The following is a 13,657-nucleotide window of genomic DNA, read 5'->3' as shown; positions in this document are numbered from 1 at the left end:
CCTGTAACATTTCATATAATAATGGCTTGGTGATGATGAACTCCTTTAGCTTTACCTTGTCTGGGAAGCACTTCATCTGCCCTTCCATTCCAAATGATAGCTTTGCTGGATAGAGTAATCTTGGTTGTAGGTCCTTGCTTTTCATCACATTGAATACTTCTTGTCAGTCCCTTCTTGCCTGCAAAGTTCCTGTTGAGAAATCAGCTAATAGTCTTATAGGCACCCCTTTGTAGGTAACTCTCTGCTTTTCTCTTGCTGCTTTTAAGATTCTCTCTTTATCCTGAACCTTTGGAATTTTAATTATGATGTGTATTGGTATGGTCCTCTTTGAGTCTAACTTGTTTGGGACTCTCTGTGCTTCCTGGACTGGTATGTCTATTTCCTTTGCCAAATTTGGAGTTTTTCTTCATTATTTTTTCACATAAGCTTTTAATTTCTTGCTCCTCCTCTTCTCCTTCTGGCACCCCTATGATTCAGATGTTGGCATATTTAAAGTTTTCCCAGAGGTTCCTAAGCCTCTGCTCATTTTTTTCAATTCTTGTTTCCTCATTCTGTACTGGTTGACTGTTTTTTTTCATCCCTATGTACCAAATCACTGATTTGAACCCCAGTTTCCTTTCCTTCAGCATTGGTTTTGTGTAGATTTTCCTTTGTTTCATTTAGCATAGCCTTCACTTCCTCCCTTATGTGTTTGTCATACTTAAACATATCTGTCAAGCCTATGAGCATCTTTATCACCAGTGTTTTGAACTCTGTCTATTAGGTTGGCTACCTCCTCATCTGTTAGGTTCGCTATCTCCTTGTCGCTTAGTTCTCGCACTGGAACCTTGATCCGTTCCTCTTTTTTGGGCCCTACTTCTCTGTCTCCTCATCTTGACAGGCTCCTGTGTTTGTTTGCCTCTGTGTCTTAGGTAGACCTGTCACACCTGTTACGTTGTAAGGAGCGGAGCCTTAGGTATTCATCAGTACAGGGCAAACTGTTTCACCATTTTGTAGTGCTGTATGTGGGGGAGGGGTCTGAGAGGGGATAATGCCACTTGCTCAGCACTCACCCATTTTCCAGGCACTTCTCTTGCTTTCTATATGAGAACAGCACCTCTCTAGCTGTTGCCCTGGCCATCGTTCCCAGAGTGGGTGGGTCTGTGGACATTCTAGGACCGTGGGAGCCCTTTAAACAAGCAGACTCTGCTGAGAGACAGCAGTTTCTTCCTCTGCCCCAACCCCGACTTGTTTGCATAGTCAGAAGCAATGAGGCTTTATTTTCCTTGGCACTGGAACTGTGAGCTTCGCAGTCTGGTCTGGTCTGGTGCTAGGAGTGTTCCCCAGGTGTCCCTCCCTACGTTTTAAAATGTGTGACTGTGCTTTCCACTGGCCTGCCACTGCTGCCACCACACCGCATCCTCTCCGCCCCTCCTACCTGTCTGGATGAGTATTTCTTCTTTATATCTTTGTTTGTTGGACTTCCATGCAGCTCAATTTTCTGGAACTTCTGGTTGTCTCTAGTTTTGAGGTAGTTTTATTCCTTCTTAGTTGTGGAGGGAGATGCAGTATGTCTGTCTAGTCCTCCATCTTGGCCAGAAGTCTCCCAATTATTTCATTGGAATCTTGGTGGGAATTGTGTTGAATCTATAGATTGCTTTGGGTAGCGTGGACATTTCAATAATGTTAATTCTTCTTATCCATAAGCATAGTATATACTTCTACTTATTTGTATTTTCTTCCATTGTTTTCTTCAATGTCTTACAATTTTACAAGTGTTGGTATTTTGCATCCTTGGTGAACTATATTACTAGGTATTTTATTTTTATTTTCTTGATTTAATTGTAAATGGGATGGTTTTCTCAGTTTCCCTTACTGATAGTTCATTATTGGTATATAAAAATGCAACTGATATTTGGATGTTAATTTAGTATTTTCTACTTTGCTGAATCCATTTATCAGTTTCAGTAATCTCTAGGTAGAATCTTTAAAGTTCTCTATGTACAGGATCACGTCGTCTGCAAATAATGACAGTTTTACCTCTTTCTTTCCAATTTGGATGCCTTTGATTTCCTCTTTTGCCTGAGTGCGGTGCTGAGGCTTCCACTGCTGTGTTCGATAAGAGCAGCGAGAGGGGGCATGCCTGCCTTCTCCCCGACCTGAAGGGAAAAGCATGTAGGTTTTGCCCATTGAGTATAATGTTGCCCGTAAGTTTGTCATATATGGCCTCTATTGTGTGCAGGTGTGTTCCCTCTGTTACCACTTTGCAGAGAGTGTTTATCATAAATGGGTGCTTGGTTTCATCAGATGCTCTTTCTGCCTCTATTGATGTGATCATGTAATTTTTGTCCTTCATTTTATGTGGTGTATAATGTTAATTTGCAGATATTATACCAACCTTGCCACCCAGGAATAAATCCCACTTGATTATGGTATATGATCTTTTTAATGTATCGCTGGATTCAGTTTGCTAATATTTTGTTGAGGATTTTTGCTTCTATGTTCATCAGGGATACTGGCTTAAAATTCTCTTTCTTTATAATGTCTTTATCTGGTTTTAGTATTAGGATAATGCTGACCTGGTAAAATGAGCTTGGGAGTCTTCCCTCCTGTTGAATTTTTTGGAATAGTCCTGACTGGCTTCTGGCTCTGGGGTCACACTTAGTACAGTGGTCTCTACCCCAAGATTATCAACACACTAAAAGGGCTTTATTTTTTAATTTATGATCACTACTCATCTGGAATTTTCCCTTTTTAAATAATCAAAGTATTACTTCAGAAGAATACAAAAATATGTGAATAGACACAAAAAGGTACCTATTGTAGGATTTCATTTATAAGAAACCTCCAGAATAGGTAAAGGAATAGAAACAGTATTCAAACACAGGTGTGTCTAATGTCAAAGTCTGGGCTTTTACTCTGACACTAGGTTAAATTAAGAGTACAGAGGTGCCACAAACTTGCATGTTACCTCTTATTATCTTATCTTCCCAGACTCAAGAAAGAGAGGGGCTCTGACCAAGCATTTTCCTGTCCCACCCATATCAAAATATATATGTTCTGACAATGCCCTGGTTCACAGGGTTAGGAATCAGTATGTCATTCAGTTGGTAATTTTCCTTCCTTTGACTTCTGACAGAAGCTCATTCTCAAGGCAGAGCCAATTGTTTTTCTCTAATGACTTAAAGGGAGGGTAGCCTGAGGCTCTAGGGAGAAACACAAATCTATTTATCATCTTTTTCTTTGTTCCATGGATGATAGCCTACATACAGCTTTAACTGGCCTCATGGGGACAGAAATGTTGATTGTTTCCACTCTACCAAGAAAAAACACTGGTAACAAGATTTGGCTATTTTCTAGAATTATGAATGTAATTTTTAAGCAATCATAAAAGTATATGCATACTTACCAAAAACTTATTTCTCACACCAAAAAATAAATATTTATTGAGCTGATTTAGTTACAGTCAAATGTAGTGATGAGTAGACATGAGACATGAAAGATTCTGAGAAACTCCACAGCTTGGCAAATATATAATTAACAGTTTCCAACAGAACACAATTAACACACCTTCCCCCCCTTAACTAGGAATAAGGAAATTTGGAATAAAAACAAAAGCCAAGCATCTAGCCTGGGTTTTTAGAGCCTGAGGGTGAGATCTCTGGCTCAATGAGATCAGGCTCTTCTCCTACAAAGAATCCAGCTTACGAATTCCTAAAAAATTATAGGCAGTGCCTTTTTAAAAAGAGCAGGATATCTTTTTTCTGTGACAGAAAAGCAAAATGAACACAGCTTTCTGTCTTTGGCTTCACCTCTCTTTCTTACTCTTTGCCCTTGCTCCTCTTTGCCAGGTTTCTAGCCAACACCACTTTCAGAGGCCTCAGTGGTTCCATCAGAGTAAAAGGTTCCTCTATCATCAGCTCAGAAAACAACTTTTTCATCTGGAATCTGCAACATGACCCCATTGGAAAGCCAATGTGGACCCGCTTGGGCAGCTGGCAAGAGGGAAAGGTTGTCATGGACTATGGAATATGGCCAGAGCAGGCCCAGAGGCACAAAACCCACTTCCAACATCCAAGTAAGCTACACTTGAGAGTGGTTACCCTGATTGAGCATCCATTTGTCTTCACACGGGAGGTAGATGATGAAGGCTTGTGCCCTGCTGGCCAGCTCTGCCTCGACCCCATGACTAATGATTCTTCCATATTGGACAACCTTTTTAGTAGCCTCCATAGCAGTAATGACACAGTGCCCATCAAACTCAAGAAGTGCTGCTATGGATATTGCATTGATCTGCTGGAAAAACTAGCAGAAGACATGAACTTTGACTTCGACCTCTATATTGTTGGGGATGGAAAATATGGAGCCTGGAAAAATGGGCACTGGACTGGACTGGTGGGTGATCTCCTGAGTGGGTCGGCCCACATGGCAGTCACTTCCTTCAGCATCAATACTGCACGAAGCCAGGTGATAGATTTCACCAGTCCTTTTTTCTCCACCAGCTTGGGCATCTTAGTGAAGACCCGAGACACAGCAGCTCCCATTGGAGCCTTCATGTGGCCACTCCACTGGACATTGTGGCTAGGGATTTTTGTGGCTTTGCACATCACTGCCATCTTCCTTACTCTGTATGAATGGAAGAGCCCCTTTGGTCTGACTCCCAAGGGGAGGAATAGGAGTAAAGTCTTCTCCTTCTCTTCAGCCTTGAATGTCTGTTATGCTCTCTTGTTTGGCAGAACAGCAGCAATCAAACCCCCAAAATGCTGGACTGGAAGGTTTCTAATGAACCTTTGGGCCATCTTCTGTATGTTTTGCCTTTCTACGTACACGGCAAACTTGGCTGCTGTCATGGTGGGTGAGAAGATCTATGAAGAGCTTTCTGGAATACATGACCCTAAGGTAATGCTTGTTTTTTACTCTAGCTCTCTTTATTGTTCATTATAACTCCATATGTTGTGTCTTATGCTGTAGTATGTCTATGTTCTTTCATCTAACACGAAGTATTCTCTCAGCCATCTATACAAACTAGTCCAAAAATCTGTTGCCTTGTTGAATTGAATATTTTATTGCTGTATTAAATGAAACAAAAAGAATGAGGGGTTTCAGGGGGTGTTTGTTCTAGAGAAAGCCTTTCTGGTAGAAACATCTATTAGCACAATTTTTCCTTGTGTTATTGGACTGACAGAATGGCTGTCAGGGAATAGTCTAAAATGTATACTCACCCAAAGCAAAATTCATTACAAATTAATTACTTCTCTTGGGAATTATGATAATGAATAGTGAGATCCATGCTTTAAATAGTAAAGAATCTTTTTCTGCTATTAAAAAATAATAAAATGGAAAGAACTAACATTTTATCATAAGCTCCCAAAGTCAGATGCTAGAGAACTCAATCAATGGGTATAGAAAGCGTGCTGAACTAACTGAGGTGGCAAGATTAACTAAGAACAGGGTTTCCTTATAGAATAAGGAAAGCTGTATAGCTGGCCACCTTGGGTTAGGGGAAGGTCACCAACAGTTACATTACAATTTTTCAAGAACATTTAAGAAAGTTATGTCTAATCTAAGCTGCCTTTCATATTCTAGATATTTGACCCTACAAGTAAAGGGAAGGAAGAGGGTGGAGTTCAGATAAACAGGTAAAGCAGTGGTGAGTTTCACAAATCAAAACCAAAGATTGCCAAAATTAAGTCACAATGCCATGCATGAGAAACATGAAGCAGTGTTTTTAGGGGATTAAAAAGAAAATCATAAAAATAAACCATACACAGCCATAAAACAATTTTTTAAGCAAACAAAGTAATCATTCCATTCCCCACTCTTCCAGAATAGAAAAGTGAAATTATAAATCTAACCCAGCCCACAAAACAAAGTGAATAGAACTGGACAAAGTCAACTTTCTATCATAACTAACAAGTTCTTAATAAAATGAGACAAGCCTAAATCTAAACCATTTTTAATTTGAGATAATAAATGGATTTCCACTAAGGTTTCCCCAAATATATATCTTCCCTAGTGTTGTTTCTATGTTAAAGTCTCTCGTTTATAGGTTTTTTCATATAAAGATACCCATATTATTTGACTAAACAGTACTTGACTTAAAAAGTAAGATTGTGATCTGGATTTATACACAGTTTATAAGTGAATTGAGTCCTTGCTACATAAATATCTGTAACCACAATATCAGATAACTTGCAATGAATGTAATAGCTCCATTTTTCTTCTTAATCATAATTGTTTAGCATGCTGGCTATACATTCAACACAGTCAACAAAACTATTAAAAGTTAAGAATGTAAACATTTTATCACCATTTCAGAAATGAGATTCACTTGCTTCAACCAAATACTTTGAATCAGAAATAAAATTTATAGCAAAAGGCTGTGCAGGACAGACCAATTTATGATTCACTACATGTTGCAGTAGCCAAGACAGACTAGAATGCTTTTTTTTTCTTTCCTGACGGGGTCAGAGGGCACATATAACCTTGTTGCTGGCTGCTCTTACAGATAACCCCAAGGGAGAAGCACTGGCCTGTTGTGCAAATGAAATTCAAGACGGTGGTTTTATCTTCACTCAACTATTTTTGCCAGAATAATACATGTAGCTTCTCATGGCCTCCCACCGACTCTTCTGGGAAGCAAGTTCAATGCTTCAAAGCAGGCGGGCTCTTGAAGCATGAGACATGAGGAAAAGAACTTATGAGTGATATATTTAATAGAGATTATATGGGTATTTCTCTGACATAAAACTAGCACTATTCATTATAGGCAATGCAGAAAATAGAGTGAAGTAGACAGATGGAAGCAAGCACCCATTGGCTCATCATCCAAAGTCATTTCCCTTTAACATTATGAAATGATTGACAGATGATAGAAACTTCAGTATTATTTTTATCCAACAAGGTCTTCACCTGGGTCTCTGATTTAAGGTATAGACCTGGGCATTCTTAGAACCTTCCAGCCAAGGACATCCATTCTGCTGAGATATAAGACAAGATTTTTTTTAATCACTTCATAAATAATAAAGTACATTGAAAAAGAAAATCATACCTCCCCTTTGGAATTGAATTGGCCCAGTTGAAAGGATACATGAGCATCTGAAATGAGCTATTTGCTAATTTTAATGGACTTTCTAGTTCTTTTCCAGTTTCTCATATAAAATGCCCCCTTTAGCCATGTTCTCTAATATAATTTTTTAAATGTCAACAGACAAATTATGGTCCTGCTCTAGAAAAACAACCCTCGTGAGCATTCAAGTAAATATTAAAAAATAAATAGACCTGCCATGAAGGCAAGAACAAACTTCAACCAGAAATATTAAGGTAAAGGACATTTGCATCGCCTGAGCAGGTTGTAAGCATATCCCCAAATAATAAAGACCACCTTTATTGATCTTCATATAAGTATGTGGCTGCCTCATATAACATGTGAATATGTATAATAAACACCGGCTGAGAAGGAGGAAGGAAAGCCGGAACTTCTAGACAAACAGACCCTGAAAACAGAGTGTGAGGTGAGGGAAAGAAAACTGACCTACACCAAACTATTAACTCATTCTTCTGTTCCAGGCACCACACTTGGTGGCTGGGTATTAAGCAGTGAACACAACAGACACTGTCCTTACAACATGGAGTTTGGTGGAAAAGAAAGACATTTATCAAGGGAACACATAAATCAGCTAATGATTAAATCATGCTAACCATACTGTAAAGAGAAATTACCACAGAATCAGAGAGCCTCACAGGAAACCTGATCTGCCTGGGGAATCAAAGACCCGGTCCCACCCAGACCCCTTCCTGGGAGGAAAGTAAGTCTCGCTGAGATCTGAAGGATGTAAATGAGCTAAGGAGAGTTGGGGGTGTTGGGAGAGCATCTCAGGGTGACCTGGGCAGCATGTGCAGAAGCCCTGAGACTGGAGGAAGAGGGGTGCAGCTGTGACCACCTCATCATGAGCTAATTGATTGGATAGCCAGGGAAAAAGAACAAGAATAAGACAAGTAAAAAAAGTAGTGGATTTTGGTCAGCAGATGTTCTAGGGAGAAAATTTCTCAAAAGGACAAAAATCCAAGAAATGATACAGTCTAAGGACAGCCGCACTTCCCATGGGCCCCATGGACTTCCAAATTGAAAACATAATGAGAGAAACATTTCGTTCACTCTTGCAGCAAAAATCCATAATGGACCAGGAAAGCGTGCGCCATAGGAATTGCATTAAAAAAACATTTTCAATGGACAAACATAAGGTTTGTATAAAAATTCAAATGTGCTGATGGTTGCACACATCTTTTCAACATACTAAACACCATTGAGTTATACGCTTTAAATGGGTGAATTGTATGGTCTATGAGTTATATCTCAATAAAGCTGTTTTAATAATAAGCAAACAAACTGCCATGTTGCCAAATTGGAAGACCGAATATTTAAACATGTCAAATTTTTCCTTCATTTATAGGTCTAAATCAAGTCCAATCAAAATCCCAAGGGATGTTTTTGTTTGTTGATTAAGCTTCTAAAAATAATATATTAAAGTTAATATTAAAAATAGAAGCTTCAAGAGATTTGATATTGAAAACTTAATACTAATAAAAATAACAGAAAAACTAATACACATTGACCACTCCCAAATGACAGACACTGTGGTAAACAACATTAATATAGTGTGTCCCCTCATTAACTAGTCATGGAAATTAAAATAATCCAAGTGAAACAACATATACAAAAAACACAAAATAACAAAAATACTTAAAAGTCTTGTCAGATGTTAATACCAGTATTAATTATATTTCTCTTGAACAATTAGTTCTCTCTCTTTCATTCTCTTTCTCATTGTCAATGGGAACTTGATAAATAGCAAGATTCTCTTTCTGAGCTAACACTTGGAGATCTTAGAGGCAAATTTCTAGCATACCAATAGCAGAGTTATTGTCATTGCAGTGTGCACTTTAAGCATCATTCCTGGCTTCACGTTGTTTCTTTTTCTGCTTCATCCTATTTTAATTTATGCTATCTTCCGTTTTGTGAGCTGTAAACTGCCTTAAATCCTTTCAGGGAGAGAGCAAGATATATATTATTATTAAAATAAAATAATAAATAAAAATATCAACAGCAATTCAGAAAAAGAAATAAAATTGACCAAGAAATTTAAAAATGTTAAGTCCTACTTGTAATCAAAGAAGTTCTAACTGGAACAGTAATGAAATGATATTTTTACCTATCAAATTAGGGAAATATAACTGATCGTCCTCGGTCTTGGTAGAGGCACATGTAGATTGGCACCGGCATAAACTGCTATTAGGAGGGTGAGTAGGTATAATATCTTCATAAATCAATTTGGCCATTGTATCAAAAGCCTTAAGAGGGTTCATGCCCTGTCACCCTTGACTTCCACTTCTAGAAATCTGTCCAAAGGAAATACTATATGTAAAAACACTTTATTGCAAAGCTTCACTATTATCTTACTCAAAATAACAAAAACTTGAAAACCAGGTAAATGTCCAACAGTAGCACAATTAATGCATTGTAATATTCCTATGTGCTGTAAAAATGTAGCCAGTAGAGATGATTTTGAAGAGTTTTAAAATATCAGAAAATCAAAACATCATGTTAAGGAAAAAGTTAAGATACAAAAACATATACTACATTTCCAGTTTCATAATACCCATATGTACATGCTACAAAGAGAAGTGACTGGAGGGAAATACAGCACAAGGTTAACAGCATTGATATCCAAGCACTGTAAGTACAGGAAATATGTATTTTATTATTTTTACTCCATATGTTCTGCAATGTCCATGTATTATTTATGTAATGACAAAGTATCTAACAAGCTAAGTAAGAATGAGAATAATTGAGACACGAGACAATAGTCACAACAGCAGTGTTTGCTCCACATGCTCTGCCGCTGCCTGCAGCCTTTCAAGTCCAGGAAGGATGAGTTCCCCCTGATACAATGTTTGTATCTTTCAGAAGCTGTGCTTTCCACAGAGGCCTTATGAAGCCAGTTTTTATTCCCAACCAGTTCACTCCTTTCATAGGACTTAACATAATCTGATATCTATTTGTTTACTTGGTAATTGTCCTCCTGTGTTTTACTCATCACTGGATCTACACAGTGTTGGGTGAATAGTAAATATTCTTAAATGTTGTTCGGTTAATAAATGGATGAAAAATGGCAGTAACATTGGAATAGGGGTATAAGTTTCTGTGGAGATTACTTTGAAATGAGTGCTTTTGATAAGACCTTTTATAACCATTTTCATACTAGCTGCTATGGAATGAATAGAAGGAAAGCCCCAGTAAGGGTGCTATACTATGCTACAAAGGGAAAAGTCCCGGTGTTGGACAAATCTACAGTTAATGTATGCCTCAGTCCTAGGTTAGTCGTGTGAAGTTTAGCAAGCTATTTGCCATGGCTTCTGTGTCCTTATGTGAGAGGATTCCAGGAGATAATGGGTGTAAGAAGTTTTCTGATTCCATTCACTGCTCAATTATAAACTTCACAACGGTGGAGACCAGATCTGTCTTACGCACCTGTATCCCTAGAATCTGATCATATGGCAACCACTCACTTAGGTGAGTGCTGAGTAAATAATGGACTTGGCCATGAGACCAAGCCGAGATGTCCTCTAGGACAAAGGCAGAGGGCAGGAGCTCCTCTCACTGGAAATTGGAGAGTGTACCCAAGTGAGTTCCAAATTATATCCAAGAGTAACCAGGAGTGTTTGAGCCTTGAGAATGATAAAATCAGATTATCAAAGCAAAGAAAACCTCAAGACCACGATGCCCATCTCAGAACCAAGAGTCAGAGGTGCAGGCTCCTTGAGACAGATGATACTGTCCTAGCTCGAGTGGTTCTCAGTCCCCAGTGGGCAGATTGTGGAGTCAGGTCAGAAACAATCAGTGGGTCAGTAAGGATGAGACACACTATTCATGACACTTTATTAAAAGTTGAAAGCGTGTATTCTCCTTCCCTTCCTGAATGTTCTTCAAGGAATTTTAGGAAAACCATCAAGACTTAGCTAATTCAGGTTGATAAATGGAAAACTGAACAAATTTGCATGTGATCTGTTTATTTCCTCATCTACATCCAAAACAATTTTGAGATGGTTCTTAATAGAATTTTTTAAATAACTGCAGCTTTATTACTTTCAAATAGATACACTAATTCATAGTAACTGCAGCAAAGTGTTTTCAATTAGACACCCTGCTGGGTTTGCTTTAATGAATGTCTAAGTTCACTTCTTCATTTGAATACAAACAGAGAATGTGCCAAAGTTTTTCAAACCTGTCCCTTAAAGTAGGGGGAAATAGGCTTATAACTTTGTTTACATTATTAACCTGCTCAGCAAGCACTATCTTTATACATAGATACTTTCTATACCAATTGATATGTCATAAGCATCTTTAAATACTTGCATATATTTTATGTAATTATAAACAATTATCTATAGACATGTCTATGGACTGTATGTTCACATCCATTTATATGATTTTAGAAGTTAATGCAGGTTAATGGGCACTCACTTGTAATTGGGGAGAACTAAGTTCCTCCAGGCCACTCTTGGACATAATGTAACCATCTGTCTACACCCTCCACCTGCGAGTGAGAGGTGCCCCGACCCTCTCCCTCTATCTTTCTGGACTCATCTTGGCCACCTCTGCATGACCACACGACCATTCAGACCATTCAAAACCATTCTCGCACTAGATACTATGGAACAAATACAAAGAGCGCCCCAGTAGGGGGCAATGTACTGTAATTTAAAGAGCAACGTACTGGTGTTGGACAGATGGAAATTTGATGCAATTTAGGTTTGATGGTTTGCCCATGAAGAATCTCATTTGCATGTTCAGTAAGTGTCTCTGTGTGTGTGAAGATGCTGCAGACAGCACCCAAAGAGGTTCTTTTTATGTCTACAATACGTATTTTAGCTCCACACACAATGAGATTTAAGGTGAATGTTGGATTTTTATGATTGAGCCTCAGCTTGACATTTTGATCCTTAATCAGATCAGGAGCTAGCATGATATAACCACCGCGGTATCCATTGGCAAGTCAGGAAGCTGAAGTGTGAGTGCAGCTGCATTATTAACTCAGTCTGGGAAATTTGATGAGTTAGGGCGCAGTTTTCCCAATTGGTACTGCATACAAGCCTACTCTAGCCAATTATTTATATATATATATATACATATATATATATGTATATATATACAATGTTATTCATAATTTAAGTTCAGAAAGACATTTTGTCAGAATCCATTAATATTTTTCAAACTCAAGAAATGCACTTACCGTGGCATTTTATCAGGAAGCTGCTGCCTAAAAAATGCCAAATGACAGGAAAAACAATGCCAACCCAAACATGACCTATTAATATTTCCTTAAATTCTTTTGAGCTACAGTTTTTTTTTCCACACATGGTTTGAAGACATGGGGTTAATGGAGGTAAATCTACTGGCAAGTAAGAATGTAAATGAATGTAGATATATAAATATGTGTATCCCCTGTGGTTTATATGTTTAAAATGATGATCAATCAACATCCTGAGGGTTCTACGTGAACTACATAACTTCATAATAAAACCATAGATATAATTTCTATAACAGGAACTGAAAATATCAATGTTAATAAATTTATTGGACACCTTCTATGTTTGAGGGACTATGCTAACTGCTTTGTATGGACTTTTCTCATTTAAACTTTATTGCATCCATACACATGAAAACACAGGGCTAAAAGAAATTATGTAAGTTGTCCAAGGTCATATAGCTAGTCAATGATAGAGGAAGGTTTCATACCCAACAATAGCTGACTGTAAATTATTTTCTATTCAGTGTTTTATTTATACATGCAGTGAGAATGTCCTCCGTGGCCTGATTTATTTCTCCCAGTCCTTGCCCCGCCCTTGGACTTTGCCTGAGAAAGCTGCTCACACACAAAGATGACTCAAGGGCAGAGACTGCTGCTGAGGCTGCGACATCCACATCTGTGCACACACAATAAATGGCTGAGTATGGGGTGAAAAACCAAGAGAGGCACAGATGAACTCCCCTGTACCCTCACTGTCACCATCACTGCTACCCTTTCTGGGGAAGCGTTGCAGCAACAAAATGTGCCCTTCTGGGTAATGCAAAAATTAAGAAAAAAGGAGTAACTTATCTTCATATTGTCTTCCATCTACCACCACTGTGGCATACTGTCACAGTCTCAGGTGACGCCCTGCTCCCTGGCCTCCACTCCCTCCAAGTGAAACCTCCAAGTGAAGCTATAGCATCTGAATCTGAACTGGTGCCAATCAATCTCCCCAAAGTTACATCCCTCAAGCTGTTACCCCAGTCCACCTTCAGCAGCACCCAACTCATGTAAGTTTTGTTCAAAAAAGAACAGAGACAAAATCAGTCTCTGCTCATCAAGATATTGTTTATACTACGGAAAGCTAGACATAATCTCTAGCCATTAAGAGAAGATTAGTTAAAGGAGGGAACATTCCTTCATGAGAGCATAATGTTGCTATTAAGAATAATATGAACTAGATATGTATTGTCTATTGAAAAGGTGGCGTATACAAAATATGTATATTAAATAAAATAGTCTGTACAAACATTCTACTAACATTTTTGGTTTTCCTGAAGTGGCAGTTCTGTAACAGGGGTTGCTTACCAATAGCATACAGTGAT

General features: G+C 38.4%; 1 protein-coding gene across 1 annotated transcript in view; it reads left to right on the top strand.

Moving 5' to 3' along the window:
- The window catches only part of GRIN3A (glutamate ionotropic receptor NMDA type subunit 3A), a 157,749-nt gene that overhangs the window by 70,621 nt on the left and 73,471 nt on the right, over window positions 1-13,657 (top strand). The window contains exon 3 of the mRNA XM_090274511.1: window positions 3,831-4,878. Within this exon, the coding sequence (XP_090130637.1) occupies window positions 3,831-4,878 (1,048 nt within the window). The remainder of the gene's footprint in view (window positions 1-3,830; window positions 4,879-13,657) is intronic.

This window comes from Furipterus horrens, unplaced genomic scaffold (assembly GCF_987537825.1).
Source record: "Furipterus horrens unplaced genomic scaffold, mFurHor1.1.pri manual_scaffold_4, whole genome shotgun sequence".
In the NCBI taxonomy this organism is placed as follows: Eukaryota; Metazoa; Chordata; class Mammalia; order Chiroptera; family Furipteridae; genus Furipterus; species Furipterus horrens.
Note: the sequence above shows the minus strand (reverse complement) of the source record. Positions and strands in the feature narration are given on the sequence as shown.